This window comes from Bufo gargarizans, chromosome 8, assembly GCF_014858855.1.
Source record: "Bufo gargarizans isolate SCDJY-AF-19 chromosome 8, ASM1485885v1, whole genome shotgun sequence".
Taxonomy (NCBI): Eukaryota; Metazoa; Chordata; class Amphibia; order Anura; family Bufonidae; genus Bufo; species Bufo gargarizans.
Window position 1 is genome coordinate 179,909,984 of NC_058087.1, and position 16,266 is coordinate 179,926,249.

A 16,266-nucleotide genomic window follows, 5' to 3' on the forward strand; every position below is an offset into this window, starting at 1 on the left:
TAATGTGATCCGAGTGCTTTCCACATCCGTATGTCCATTCCGCAAAAAGACAGAACCGTCCTATACTTGGCCGCAAAATGCAGGCCACGGATCCACTGAAATCAATGGGTCTGCAAATAATCTGGATGCAACACAGACAGTGGGGCACATTTATCAAGCAAGCCTGTTTTGGGCCATATAATTAGACTGGGATATTTCATTCGTCTGTCTTTCTTTTGCCGAGTATTCAGTCACACGGCCGTTGATGAATTAGGGTCCATTCACACATCCGTGAATGTGTCCGCACCTGTTCCGCAATTCTGCAGAACAGGTGCGGACCCATTCCTTCTCTATCGGGCAGGAATGGATGCAGACAGCACACAGTGTGCTGTCCGCATCCGCATTTCCGGAGCGCGCCCCCGATCTTCCGGTCCGCGGAAATAGAACAAATAAAAAAATAGAACATGTCCTATTCTTGTCCGCAATTGCGGACAAGAATAGGCAGTTCTATGGGGGTGCCTGCCGGGTGGATTGCGGATCCGCAATACACTACGGACGTGTGAATGGACCCTTAAACTCAGCGTATTGTTATTAGTCTGACCCCTGGTGGTTGTTTTTCAGTACGACAGGTTCATATTCACTTAGACTGATCTAATTTATTTGCGTATGAAAAAAGTCGCATCATTGCGGAGAAAAGTTGCATCTCTCCAGGAAAGTGTGACTTTTAAGGCAAAAAAAAGTTGCGCTTCAGCAGCTGAAAACACACGAAGTAAAGTACGCCAGCCCTGGGGTGGAGTACAAATTAGACTGTTTTTGCAACTAATTCAGGTGCAAAAAAAGGCGCACTTCCATTTGTAGCATACAAAGCCCTTCTGACGAGTCATTAGAGGGGATCGATAAGCAGGGACACCCATCAATCACCAGAACCAAGAGGCCCCGAACAATCTTCATAGCATCGGGTCCTTTCGGGTTCGGAGATCCCGGAAATCTGGAGTGCTGTCAATATTTGCTCATCCACATGATATTGCTGGAGACTATAATGTACAGACACAGCTGATCACTAGAACAAAGTGGACGGTGCCCACAGATGTATCTGGTGCCAACCTAGTTCCGAAATCTTTTCCCAACTCGCATCTCCCCATCAGTGCTATCTGCTTCCATGTGGAGCTGCTCGCCCTATAAATAATTTCTCCAATTATCGATAATGTGGACTTAGAATCCCCTCTACTGTTACCTGCAATGCAAACTGGTCAGGCTCGCTCAGCTTGCTGGGACTCCCAGAATAGGACTGGAAATGCTTCCTCTCCTCTTCACCTGGTGCATAGAGCAACAGCTGCTTAATGTGTGAGGGCTCCAGCCTCTCGTTCTCCATTGTCATCAGTATGTGTCGCAGCTCCTGGTGCGTGAGCTTTAAGTGTGCAATCAGGATAGCTGGAAGAGAAGGCACAATCTTACACTACCATACTTTACACTACATTATCTTGTACAGATCCTGAATTATATCCTGTATTATACTCCAGAGCAGCACTCACTATTCTGCTGGTGCAGTTACTGTGTACATACTTCACATTACATTATCCTGTACAGATCCTGAATTATATCCTGTATTATATCCTGTAGAGCTGAACTCACTATTCGGCTGGTGTAGTCGCTGGGGGTCGTTTACGAACAGTTTTATGCCTTTTTTCTGGCAGGGCAAGGACTACCAAAGATGCGCCTAAATTATGCAAGGTCATAAATTAAGTGCATTTACCGGCAGCAATGCGGAGTAAAAGGTATAAACAAGAAAACCCAAAAATGATGGTCTTAATAAATGACCCCCATTGTGTATTCCAGAGCTGCACTCACTATTCTGCTGGTGCAGTCACTGTGTACATACATTACTTATCCTGTACTGATCCTGAGTTACATCCTGTATTACACTCCAGAGCTGCACTCACTATTCTGCTGGTGGAGTCACTGTGTACATACATTACTTATCCTGTACTGATCATGAGTTACATCCTGTATTATACTCCAGAGCTGCACTTACTATTCTGCTGGTGCAGTCACTGTGTACATACATTACATTACTTATCCTGTACTGATCCTGAGTTACATCCTGTATTATACTCCAGAGCTGCACTCACTATTCTGCTGGTGCAGTCACTGTGTACATACATTACATTACTTATCCTGTACTGATCCTGAGTTACATCCTGTATTATACTCCAGAGCTGCACTCACTATTCTGCTGGTGCAGTCACTGTGTACACGCATTACATTACTTATCCTGTACTGATCCTGAGTTACTTCCTGTATTATACTCCAGAGCTGCACTCACTATTCTGCTGGTGCAGTCACTGTGTACATACATTACATTACTTATCCTGTACTGATCCTGAGTTACATCCTGTATTATACTCCAGAGCTGCACTCACTATTCTGCTGGTGGAGTCACTGTGTACATACATTACATTACTTATCCTGTACTGATCATGAGTTACATCCTGTATTATACTCCAGAGCTGCACTCACTATTCTGCTGGTGCAGTCACTGTGTACACGCATTACATTACTTATCCTGTACTGATCCTGAGTTACTTCCTGTATTATACTCCAGAGCTGCACTCACTATTCTGCTGGTGCAGTCACTGTGTACATACATTACATTACTTATCCTGTACTGATCCTGAGTTACATCCTGTATTATACTCCAGAGCTGCACTCACTATTCTGCTGGTGGAGTCACTGTGTACATGCATTACATTACTTATCCTGTACTGATCCTGAGTTACATCCTGTATTACACTCCAGAGCTGCACTCACTATTCTGCTTGTTGTCACTGGAAACAGTCCACTTAGCTAAGCTCATGTAATGTTTGTTTCCCCTCGATCATATTACTATAATTACTGTACATGTATGAAGTTAGTATGACTGTTCCTAAAATGCAAACTAGCAAAAGAATCTCTGTGCAGACCCTGGACCAGCAAACCTGGCAGGTTTAAGAGGTGAAGTCTGCAGAACTCTGAATGCAGCTCTAGAGTATAATACAGGTTTCTCCCCTCCCCCACATGTGTTATTCTGCAATATTCCAGGGAGCTGACATATTGTCATACCTGTGTTGTAGGCCTTTTTGTGAGACAAAATTTGAACAGCACCTTTGTTTTTCATGGATTCTGGCATCACTGGGAGGACTGTAAGAAAGAAATATCAACAGTTACGTCCATGTCTTGCATTAGTCTTGATTTCAAATCTCCTACTATTTTGTGTATGCAGATGTGTCTCCATGGTTACAGACTACAAACAAACCTTGTGTAGTCTGATCCTACAGTCATACTTCCTTCCATCCATCTTCTTCTTACCGAATGTATATTAGCATGAAGTCAAGAAATCAGACTACACATGGAATTGTTTGTAGTCTGTATCCATGGAGACACATTTTTTTTTATTATATGAATCTGGCTGGTACATATTGGGGGTTATGATGACACATAATGGTCCATTCTCTGCTTACGTGCTGATTTCTGGGTACCGAAGTGCAGCTCCAGGTCCAGGTACTTCACCATGTCGCTAAGTTTTTCATAGTCTGAATCTTCCCCTAACTGCAGAAAGATTGGAAAAGTCATTGGGTTTGAGGAGTAGGCGTTGAATCCACCATAGACCACCTTTTTTGCTAGAAGAAGTCCCCCACTGTGTCCTGCTGCTGAGCCCCCTAACAATCAGTTGCAATCTGTGGAGGGACCTAGTAGCAAATGTTCAGTTTCCCTGCAGCGCCTCTACAGGGAAAATTAAGTATTGCATGATGCCTTTTAAAACCAATGGACTGTCCATGTAATGCACAGACTTTCCTGGTCCTCCAGAATGAGAGATGTTCTTTATGGATCCTAAAATTACATTTTGGGCCCCCCTTAGGGCGCAATACAATGGCAACCATTGCCACAACTATAGCTACGCCCCCTGAACAATAAGGCCGGCGGGTAGCACTGCTGCCTTACAGCACTGGGACCATGGTTGGAAGTCCAAAGCAGACGACTTACCTGCCCCCATATCGTCCCTTCGGAGTTTTCCACCTGTTCCCACCGTAGTCTCTTCACGCTCATGTGGCTGGACTCGCTGCGCCGGTGCATGCCACGATGTGCCAGGGGCTCTAGAGGTGGTGCCGGAGGAACAGGGGGTATGGGGAGAGGAGGGGGAGCTGGAGGTAAAGGTGGTTGAATACAACCCCCCACACCTCGAGGAAAGGAAGGGGGCGCTGTTTTGGATATTTCCTTTTTGCGGGCTTGCTCCCCTCTTGGATTCTGCGGAGGCGGTGGAGGAGGGGGGCTGTGTGGGGGTGGGGGGATGTGGTCGGATACTGAGGAATAGGTGAGCGAGCTGCCATCTTCACTGCTGCCCGCTGACTCGCTGGTCGTGCTCACTGCGCGTGGGGCACAGCTCAGGTGGTCATCTTGAAAGCTCATCTGCAAAAAAGTCTAGTGAAAAAAAGGGCAAGTAAATTGTGCCCGCCCTTTATGCCTCTGAGTCGCTGAGTGACAACCCCTAGTAGTCGTCATTGCTGTGCCAATAGGAGTTGTCACCTAGCTTTCTTAAAGGAACACTCCAGATAAAACTGACACAATGTGTTCTGCCTAGTACAAGGCCTGAGGGGGCAGAGCACACAAGGATTTTTTGGACTTCCTGTATCATACCCCACTCTAGGGATAACCCCCTTTATCATTTTTGCCCAAAATTTTCCTTTAAGGGTCTAATTGCCTATTATTATAGTTACATCCCCTAATTTCCTGCTCATCCACAAGTTCCGCATTTTACTGCAGTCCTGGCATTCTATTCATGAAGCAGGCAGCTCAGGATTAACACTCATTCAAGTCCCTTACCTCTTCGTAGTCATTCTCAGGAGTAAGAAACTGATCGGTGATGGCCAAGTTCTGTCCCAGCTGCCGGCTCAGCACATCCAAGAATCGGTCAGTGTCTCGGGAGCGGCTTGGTCGAGAGAAGGTGAAGATCTTTCTGTGAGTTGGCGACGGTGGTAAACTTCCATCCAGGCTGACATAAGGATTTGACTCGGAGCTGCTGGGCGACGGGGCACTGGGTGGGCGTGGAGGGCACGGGTCAGAAGGGGGCGCAGAATTTTGCCAGTGACCACCTTGCACCAGCTTGCGCTCTCCTGGGTACAGAAGGCATCCAATTACATGAGCTAAAACGGAAGAGACAAGTAGAAAGTCTCAGGAGGATTGCAGTAGTAGTACCTGTGGTGTGGTAGAGGTTACACGACCCGCGGGATCTCAAGCTGCTCAGTTTACCCGGCATATTATTAATGAAGCGGTTCTCTAATTCCGCATAAACGGCCGACATCTAAACACGGAGGAGGGAGAAAGAGGCAAAAAGAAGAAAGTGTCAGTATAAGGACGAGGGTATATGAAGGTGTATGCTCCATACAATAACAGCTGTGCTGATCCCTCTGTTATTCCTCCTGGAAATGTATGACCAACTGGGTGTTACCATCCCCCTTGTCAAAAGAGGGTGTATATTCCTACACAGTCTAATACCACCCACTGTCGGACTGGACACAGACAAGCCAATTGACCAAAGGAATGGTAGCTCCCAGTTGTCAACTCAGTCATACATTTCTAGGGGTAATAACAGAGGTACCAGAAAACACAGGAAATCAACTCCAGAATGTAGTAAAACAGGCAGGGACTTTTTAAGGGTTTATTCAGACAACACATCAACAGACGCAGAACGTTATGCGATTGCCTTATGAATTGCTAATTAGTATTCTACAAAAATGGCTACCTCCACTGCAGGCAGTGAATATATTTTAAAGGTGACCTACTAGAAGTCAGGTATAAAAAGTCCTCTCATGTGCAATAATATTCTGAAAACCGGTTATTAATCTCTTACTCCTGTGCTGAGATATAAAGGGTGGAAGTTACAGGCCCAAAGCCTGAGGCTGCACTACTGACAGCTTCTGATGACATGTAAAATCTTTCCACTGAACAAAGTTATTTAATCCTATCAGTGATACACCAGCTATGTAACCGCGGTCCACAGAAACCTGCTGACCCCTAACACGCAATGTACAGACGCAATTCACATAAGACAGTAGTGCAGACCATTTTGGGGTTCGGCGTTTCGGGTAACGACGTCCCGTCTCCCGCTTGTCTCTCTCCTGACGTCAGACGGGGAGTAACTTCCATTGGGTCACACTGGGCAACTGTGTGAGAGAAATACACTACGTTATTACATGAGCCCATGAGCTCTCTTAAAGGAACTGCAAATTTAGAAAGGGGGGGGGCCTTTCTGTTTTCAGATATAGGAAGGACATACTTACCAACATCTCAGTTGGTAAAATCAGGGCATATAAGCCCCACCCCTGAGGAACATCCCAGATCCACCCACTTATGGAGTTTGAGTTAGCCCCACCCATTTTCGGCCTGGGACTGCGCGAATTTGACAGTCCCAGAAAATTTGGGACAGTTGGTAACTATGGAAGAGGTGGAGTTTAGAGACGATGGCTTAGATATAGGAAGGACATACTTACCAACATCTCAGTTGGTAAAATCGGGGCATATAAGCCCCACCCCTGAAGAACATCCTAGATCCACCTGGAAACACCCACTTATGGAGGTTGAGTTAGCCCCACCCATTTTCGGCCTGGGACTGCGCGAATTTGCCGAATTTGACAGTCCCAGAAAATTTGGGACAGTTGGCAACTATGGAGGAGGTGGAGTTTAGAGACCATGGCTTAGCCTTGCTCTGTCTACACTGTGGACAAGGCAGTGGGAGGAGCAAAAGGCAAAGGCCACGCCCTTTTTCTAAACCTTTTTGGGGAGGGGAAATAGGTATCTGTATTGGATGCCTTACCAGATTTATCACAGTGGCTGTCGGGGACTGTCATTCAAACTAAGGGGGGAGGTCTGGCGGCGTTACAAGGGAAGCGGCGGTGCACTAAAGCTGAGAGGCCCCGCCCATGGTGCACCAAACTGCTTATTTGCATAAGAATAAAAAGAAGCATTTCTCAGGCTCGGAGTATTGAATTTGCACAGGAAAGGTCTGATTATATTTTGGGGCACCTACCCTACATGGCGGTATGTTTACTTTGAAACCGATTTCGGAGGTGACTCGCTTTAAATTACTTTATTTTCATAGCTCTGACCGGTAAAATACAACTTTATACAGAATACACGTCACTGTTTGTACTTTATACATTTAGGAGGTATGTAGATGTAGCAGAGCTGAGTTTGTTCACATGGCACGTGTGGTATCCTCCAAAAGGAACGCCCCCCTTTTTTTTTTTTTCCTAAAAGCACATAACTGAATAATAGCTAAGGCATATAAAGTGTTAATACGTGAATTATAGTCACCCATCTTCCCTTCCTCCGCGGGTGGTGCCCGTATGCTCCCCTGGTACATTGCCTGTCCATGGAGAGACCCTCGATGCGGGACCCCAATATCGGCGTCCATGCCAGCTGCATAGAAAAGAGCAAAAGATAATATTTGAGCAAAAAGGATCATCTAAAAATGGACGCCATTATTAGTTTTATGGCAGCGTCACATATCAGGGCTGGGGCGTAATTCAACCAGGGCGAGCGGCATGTTGAGAGTTATAATACCTAACCGAACGGGGATTTTGCTGGAGCAGATCAAGGAATTAAAAGCTTAATTTACATGGCTGCGCATTATAGTCATCACCAGAGGAGTCCTGTATAAACCGCATTACGGAGAGGGTGAACTTATAGCGCGGTCATGTGACCCGGCCCCTCCGAATAACTGGATTTAAGGGAAGAAAATACGGTTGCTATGGTGACAGCAGGAGCGGACGATGGAGACGATGGGAGTCGGGGGAACAGATGTTGTCATTGTAATAATAAAGGGGACAGCCCGAGAGCACGCTGAGCGATTAATCTCATAAATCCGTATTCGATGTGTTCAAGAATTTTCCTTGCTTCAAGCCGTATAGTAATATATATTTAAAAAAAAAACAAAAACAAAAAAAAAAACATTAAACCTCAAGAATTCACCTTCATAATAATTAGAATTGTTATCATTGACTCTGCTCTAGTGCACCCCCCAGTGGAGAGGCCAGAACATGGCATGGCTCCATTTAAAGGGGCTGTTCAGAGGAGGGGTGATAAATGTCTGATCACTGGGGGTCCCCCCATAATCAGTGGAATGGAGGTCCTCACTGCAGAGTGGTGGTCAAGCATGAAGCCCGCCACGCCAGTGCAAGTCTATGGGACTGACAGAACACAGCGCAGCTCTTGGGTGCATTGTGGGATTCGGTATACCCGCTTAGAACTAGCACTATACAATATATCGATAGTAACCCCTTAATCCATATGAAGGGCCCATCTCCTCCAACCAAGTGTGCTGACCAGTGGTGGTCAATGAAGGTTATCCTGCGTCCACCCCTGAATCTGTATATGGTAAAATCTCAGGGCAGCTATGACACAACAGCCCACAGTGGTACTGTCATTGTAGAGGTCACCATGGTGGTGGGAGGTGATAGGAGATGGACATGAGGAGGTGAGCACTCGGTTACAGAGCTCTCTGACCTGCCTTGAACCCCAGGAAACGGGCGATCTTGTGCTGGCAGTGCTCCTGCTCCTCATATGTCATCAGCTGGAAGATGAATTGCCAGATGATCTGTTTGGCCGGAGTGTCGAGGACCGGATATATATCCACGATGAGAGTGTCAATGTTCCTGAGGACACAAAGAGATCACAATGGAGGTCACAGATGGAGCAGCTGTCACAGCGTGTCCTCAGATGTGACCTTATCATGTATCAGACCATAGGAGGGAGAAGAACTATCTATGAATGTCTACAATACAGTGCGTTCAGAAAGTCTTCAGACCCTTTCACTTTCTCACATTTTGTTATGTTGCTCCTTGTGCTAAAATAAATAAAAAAAACTCAAGTTTCCCCATCAATCTGCTCTCCATACTTGATAATGAGTCGAGTGAACACAGAATGTTAGAAATTTTAGCTAATTTTCAATTTTTCCAAAGGTTGGCTTGGACATAAATTTTCAGACCCTTTGCTCTGACACTTTGAGATGTTTCTGCACCTTGATTGGAATCACTTGTGGTAAATTCAGGTGATTGGACATGATTTGGAAAAGACGCAGCCCGGTCTATATAAGGTCTCATGGTTGACAATGCATATCAGAGCAAAAACCAAGCCATGAGGAGGAAAGAACTGCCTGTAGACAGGACGGTGTGGAGGCACAGATCTGGAGAAGGGGACAAAAACATTTCTGCTGCACTGAAAGTTCTCAAGAACAGTGGCCTCCATAATTCTTAAATTGAAGAAGTTTGGGACAATCAGGAGTCTTTCTAGAGCTACCGCCCCACCAAACTAAGTAATAAGGGGAGAAGGATCTTGGTAAGAAAGGTGACCAAGGACCCAATGGTCACTCTGGCTCAGCTCCAAATGTGTCCTGTGTGCAGATGGGAGAATGTTCCAGAAGGTCAACCATCACTGCAGCCTCCACCAATCTGGGCTTTATGGCAGATTGGCCAGAAAGAAGCCTCTCCTCAGTAAAAGACACATGGAAGCCATATGGAGATATTCTTAATGGAACCCTGATCCTGAGTTCTGGCTCTCAGACTGGGCCGAAGGTTCACCTTCCAACAAGACAATGACCCTACATAGCGAAGACAACACAGGAGAGGCTGAGGGACAACAGCCAGAGCCCTGAACTAATGGAAGATCTCTGGAGAGACCTGAAAATGGCTGTCCACCAACGTCTCCATTCAACCTGACAGAGCTCAAGAGCATCTGTAGAGGAAAAATGTCAGAAAATCCCCAAATCCAGGGGCAAACCTTCTGGCCTCAATCCCAAGAAGACTGGAGGTTGGAATCACTGCCAAAGGGGCTTCAACTAAGTACTGAGTAAAGGGTCTGAATACTTATGTCAGTGCAAGATTTTACTTTTACCTTTTCAATAAATTAAATATTTCAAACATTCTGTTCGCACCTTTTCAATATAGGGAATTGAGGGCAGATTGATGGGGAAAACTGGATTTCTATTTTAGCACAAGAAGCAACATAACAAAAGCACAAGAAGCAATACACACATTATTAACAGGAGGGTTAGACAGCAGTATTATAGTAGCTATATTCTTGTACATAGGAGCAGTATTATAGTAGTTATATTCTTGTACATAGGAGGCAGTATTATAGTAGTTATATTCTTGTACATAGGAGCAGTATTATAGTAGTTATATCCTTGTACATAGGAGGCAGTATTATAGTAGTTATATTCTTGTACATAGGAGCAGTATTATAGTAGTTATATATTCTTGTACATAGGAACAGTATTATAGTAGTTATATTCTTGTACATAGGAGCAGTATTATAGTAGTTATATTCCTGTACATAGGAGCAGTATTATAGTAGTTATATTCTTGTACATAGGAGGCAGTATTATAGTAGTTATATTCTTGTACATAGGAGCAGTATTATAGTAGTTATATTCTTGTACATAGGGGGCAGTATTATAGTAGTTATATCCTTGTACATAGGAGGCAGTATTATAGTAGTTATATTCTTGTACATAGGAGCAGTATTATAGTAGTTATATATTCTTGTACATAGGAACAGTATTATAGTAGTTATATTCTTGTACATAGGAGCAGTATTATAGTAGTTATATTCCTGTACATAGGAGCAGTATTATAGTAGTTATATTCTTGTACATAGGAGGCAGTATTATAGTAGTTATATTCTTGTACATAGGAGCAGTATTATAGTAGTTATATTCTTGTACATAGGGGGCAGTATTATAGTAGTTATATCCTTGTACATAGGAGGCAGTATTATAGTAGTTATATTCTTGTACATAGGAGCAGTATTATAGTAGTTATATATTCTTGTACATAGGAACAGTATTATAGTAGTTATATTCTTGTACATAGGAGCAGTATTATAGTAGTTATATTCTTGTACATAGGGAGCAGTATTATAGTAGTTATATTCTTGTACATAGGGGGCAGTATTATAGTAGTTATATTCTTGTACATAGGAGCAGTATTATAGTAGTTATATTCTTGTACATAGCAGCAGTATTATAGTAGGTATATTCTTGTACAGAGGAGGCAGTATTATAGTAGTTTATATTCTTGTACATAGGAGCAGTATTATAGTAGTTATATTCTTGTACATAGGAGCAGTATTATAGTAGTTATATTCTTGTACATAGGAGCAGTATTATAGTAGTTATATTCCTTTACATAGGAGGCAGTATTATAGTAGTTATATTCTTGTACATAGGAGCAGTATTATAGTAGTTATATTCTAGTACATAGGAGCAGTATTATAGTAGTTATATTCGTGTACGTAGATGGCAGTATTATAGTAGTTATTTTCTTTATATACCTGTGCTGAAAAAAGCTCTCTAGCGCTTTACACACTGTGTATCGCTCTGTAGGGGTGAGTAGATGTTCCAGTTGTTGGCTAAAACTCCTTCCTTGTATACGAATGTTTGAGGGAAGAATTTCTGCTACCCACTGAAGGGAAGTGAGAGCGGATGATGGGAGAGTAGTATCAGAGTCTGAATCTGTAATGCAGGAGATGAAAAACGAATGAAGTTAACATTAGAAGGAAAATTACCAAACATTGTTATTGGAAAATCTGTCTTTTAACAGGGTTCCAGAAATTCATGACCTTGCAGTAACATATGTTGGGCACAAGATGGCAGCACACCTTTTATCATGCCGATACTTGGAGATATAAACTGCAGCCTTGCATGTGCTCATCTATAAGATCACTTTTTTCCTGGAGTTTCACTTTAAGGAGGTTAATGCCTGTTATAATAACACATGTATTTCTGATACAAATCTCCTTGCATGTGAATATTTTCACGGATGCACGTCGTAGCATCTCACCTGTGCAGTACGTCACGCTGCCCTCTTCCACTACTAAGGTGGGCATGGCGCCACTGCCTTGCAGCATGCAGACCACCTTCTCATGGCAGCAGTTCCTAAAAGTGAAAATAGAAGGAAAAAGTGGAGCGGGTCATCTACTGCCATCCGTGATAAAAAAATTAAAGACCACCAAAAATACCGCCAAACTTCATCAACAAGATGATCGCAAACAAATGAAAAGTAAGGGGAGAGAAAAGAACACAAGAAATAAAAAACAAAGTGAAAAACAGTACAAAATGTAAGAAAACATCTGCATTGGGCTGTCACGTGGACATCCTTATGTCGGTACTATGAGACTATACAAACTACACTGCAGGCATATAGCAAAGATAGGAGAGTTCAGAAGACAGTTCTCCATATATATAAAATGTCCGACAGCGTTTGCGAATTCTTGTCCCCGAGTATAATAGGAACAGCAGCTCCTGGGGATGAACTGGTGCTCTAATACGTGAAGTACTAAGCAGAATGATAGAAAAGGATAGAGGATTTATTTGGGCCAGGACAGCATGTGTTATAACTCTAATCTAAGATGCTACTGAGGCACAAGGCACTGAATGCCTCATTATGGGGCAGATATATCAAAACTGGTGTAAAGGAAAACTGGCTTAGTTGACAATAGTAACCAATCAGATTCCACCTTTCATTTTCCAGAACTCCTTTGGAAAATGAAAGGTGGAATCTGATTGGTTTCAATGGGTTTTCCTTTACCCCAATTTTGATAAATTCCCCCCTTAATATTAACATGCAGCAAACTTCCTAGGGTCCAACATCTAATAACCTGGAAAGTCTTATCATTCAGGACTTTCTCTTCCTTTGCAAAGAATATGGACGTCAGATCAATATGAAATTTCACAATCCTGGAAAACTGAATAGGAGAGAAATTAGGAAATTCCTCCGATAAATAGAAGGTCTTGGTTGCAGATTTGATTTTGCATTTCTCTACCATTACAAGTGAATTTCTTATACACCTTCCTTTACTTCCTAGATGATCGGATAATTCAGCAAGTCCATTTGATGCCAGATTAAAGGGGTATTCTGACCATAGGCATTTATGGCTTCTAATGTCACGGGACCATTGTTGCAGTGATGGGACCCCCGACTATTATGGTCAGAATACCGCTTACAATTATTTTTCCAGCACACAGAAGCTCATTATTAGGCCTATTGCAGACGAACATAGGTGTCCCGTTGCCGTATTGCGAACCCACAATACATGGGCGCTGTTCCCTGTGCATTCCGTATCACGGATGCGGACCCATTGACTTGAATGGGTCCACAAATCCGGAGATGTGGAACGGTGCAGAATGGAAGCACGGAACGGAACCCTTCGGAAGCACTACAGAGTGCTTCTGTGGTGTTCCGTTCCGTAAAAAGATAGAACTTGTCCTATCTTTTTGCCATCCGCATGCGGCTGGCCCAGGGTCTGCGCCCGTGCATTGCGGACCGCAGCACGGGCACGGAGCCCTTACGTTCATCTGCAAGAGGCCTTAAAGGGGTTTTCCGATACTTTTATACTGATGACCCATCTTCTGGATAGGTCATCAGTATCTGATCGGTGGTACTCCGACACCAGGGTCCCCCGCCGATCAGCTGTTTTGAAGGCACCGGAGCTCGCGGTAGCACCGTGGCCTCCTCTCAGCTTTCCCTAGGCCAGTGATGACAGGTTAATTGGCCACGTGGCCTAGGAGCAGCTGAGTCCCATAGAAGTGAATAGGGCTGAGCTGCAATACCAAGCACAACCACTATACTATGTACGGCGCTGTGCTTGGTGAGCACAGAGAAGGCCATGGCGCTCACAGAAGCGCCTGTGCCTTCCCAAACAGATGATCGGTGTTGGACCCCCCTGAGGATAGGTCATCAGTATTAAAGCCTTGAAAAACCCTTGACGTCTTGTCACCACTGTAGACGGGAAAAAAGAGCCCTACTGGGAGGGCTACGCAGGAGCGGTCAGGTAAGTCATCATCCATTCTTTATTACAGGTCGATCCACTAAGTTGCCCGATTTCCTTCTTTGTCATTGAGCCCAATGTATCAGAGGCAGAAGAGCCGTATCTGTCATCGTTGTGACAGGGTAGACACGCCAAGATCCTCACCTCATGTCCAAGCCGTTCAAGAATAATATTCTGTCTCCAGGCTGGAGTCCTGCCACCTCTGCAGGGCTGCCTGGAAGAGATAAGTCATCATATTCTGACACTAACATGTCTAACACATTATACGGAAGGAAAATCTATTTAGTTTTGGCTGGTATCGTTTAGAATAATATTTTACTGTGCACTTAAGATATAGCAATGCTGAAGAACGGTACCTGAGAGAATGGACTCAATCCATACTGGAGCATTACCCCGTAATGTGAACCCAAAGCTGCTACTTCCCTTACACACCCGTACCGTCCTGCCAAGGTATTAGGAGAGAAAAGAAAAAAAAAATTTTTTAAAACGAAGTAGCTTTGATTAAAAATATCCTACTGTCATGTGCATGCAGCTCCTTTACAGATCTATGTGTCTCCATGGTTACAGACCACAAACAATCCCTCTGTCTAGTCTGATCCTTCAGTCATGTCACTCTCTTCCATCTGTAAGGAGAGGGGGCAGAGTGAAAGTCAGACTACACACAGGGTTTGTTTGTAGTCTGTAACCATGAAGATATACAAGTCTGAACAGGAGCTGTATACCCAAAACGGTAGCCTGATTAGATTCAAGACTACTTGTAATGTTGCCTTATTGGAGCAATAACAAAAAAAATGGTTGTAAAAGTGTAAACACCCTTTAAAGGGGTGGTGAAAGAATAGGGGGTGCTTTGGCAAACCCACCCACTTGGCTGGGCCACGTGACAATTTGTCATGACGTAAGGGGAGCCAGTCACCTCCGGATGTTGACATCAAGGGAGCCCAGAGGAGCAACGTAGGCCTGGGGGAGAACGAGCGGGAAGCCGATGCCGGGAAGCAGGTAGGTAATCTTTCCTTTACAGATTTGACCAAGTGAAGAGGAGGGTGGGGGGAGGGTTGCCAAATACCCTGAGCCTATTCTTGCACAACCTCTTTAAGGTATTACATTTACCTGTGTGGCTTTCCAGTGCCCACATTGCCAGCAACAAGAGAACTGCTCTTCTTCAATCCCCTGCCCACATCGTCCTGGCAGTGGGGCATAGGAGCTGCCCTTGTAGACACCAGCAACCTTTCATGGTGATCTTCACTACGACTCCTCCTCAGACGATTACTGCGCTCACTTCTGGACCGGCAGATCTTGCTGATGAGACTCTGGGACACCACATGGTCAAAGCGTTGCCGATGCTTCCTGGGGATGAATATTCTGCCAAGATAAGAGTTAGTGAAGTAGGGAGATGATGGGATCATCTACTACTTCCTTAATCCACATCTAATCCATGACTGCCTTCACTATTCCCTATTCTACCACTTCCCTCATCCAACCAATCTCCTTCCTCCTTTACCCCCTTTCCAATCAACTAGTACTTTCTCTTCATCCCTTGTTCAACCAATCTACAAAATCCACCAACCTAATAGTCTGCTTCCATCCCACCATCTAGTCACATCTCTTTTTCCCCTAGTGAACCTAAAACTTTCTTCATCTCCCATGCATCTCTTCACTCATCCACATCTTAATCATCTACCACTTCTCTCAACTATCAGACCAATGCAATATTTCCCTTTATAATCTCCCTCTTCCTCATGAAACCAATCTACTACTTCTCTCAAGCCATTTCCACTAAGTCCACCAGCCAAACAATCTACCACCAACTAATCAGTTGGTCACATCTCTAACCCCCTTCTCCCCCAGCCAATCTACTACTTTCTACACCTCTCATGCATTCAGTCTACTCACTTCTCAGTCCCTCACTTCTCCCATCTTACCTTCTCTTTAGTCACCATCATCCAACCAGTCTACCACTTCTACCATCCATCAAACCAATATAACTTTCCCTCTTCCACTACTCAACCACTTCCTTTACAACTGAACTGAGCTACTATCTCCTTCTTCTTATTCAACTGATGTACCATTTCACATTTCTCCAAGAAACCATTCCACTACTTCCCTCATGCCATTATCAAAAAAGTGACAGAATTCACTAAGTCCACAAACAGTCGACCACCAACACTTCTCCCCTTTCAATCTCTCTTTATCCCATGTATCCAGAGCACTTCTTGTTTTCTCTATTCCAAAAAATAACCACTTCTCTCACATCTGAGTCTACCAAGTGATCACTTCCATCCCAGCATCCATCCAACCTTTGATGTCCCTCCATTCATAAAAATGTACCATCGCCCATGAAATCAGCCTATGACTCCGCCACACTACTTTCACAAATGATAACTTTCACCAAGTCCATAAATCCAAATAGTCTACCAGACAATCTACTAC

General features: G+C 44.1%; 1 protein-coding gene across 4 annotated transcripts in view; it reads right to left on the bottom strand.

The window, feature by feature from the left end:
* LOC122944525 (Grid2 interacting protein) overlaps positions 1–16,266 on the bottom strand; it is a 70,939-nt gene that overhangs the window by 16,267 nt on the left and 38,406 nt on the right. For 2 of the 4 annotated variants that reach the window (XM_044302907.1, XM_044302910.1), the window contains 14 exons: positions 14,947–15,198; positions 14,196–14,281; positions 13,984–14,053; positions 11,853–11,947; positions 11,344–11,524; positions 8,518–8,666; positions 7,312–7,431; positions 6,076–6,176; positions 5,209–5,314; positions 4,837–5,126; positions 4,000–4,434; positions 3,477–3,564; positions 3,079–3,156; positions 1,214–1,410 (listed from right to left, as the gene is read on the bottom strand). In XM_044302907.1, coding sequence (XP_044158842.1) covers positions 1,214–1,410; positions 3,079–3,156; positions 3,477–3,564; positions 4,000–4,434; positions 4,837–5,126; positions 5,209–5,314; positions 6,076–6,176; positions 7,312–7,431; positions 8,518–8,666; positions 11,344–11,524; positions 11,853–11,947; positions 13,984–14,053; positions 14,196–14,281; positions 14,947–15,198 — 2,248 coding nt within the window. The remainder of the gene's footprint in view (positions 1–1,213; positions 1,411–3,078; positions 3,157–3,476; positions 3,565–3,999; positions 4,435–4,836; positions 5,127–5,208; positions 5,315–6,075; positions 6,177–7,311; positions 7,432–8,517; positions 8,667–11,343; positions 11,525–11,852; positions 11,948–13,983; positions 14,054–14,195; positions 14,282–14,946; positions 15,199–16,266) is intronic. The other 2 variants (XM_044302908.1, XM_044302909.1) reach the window with 2 other exon arrangements.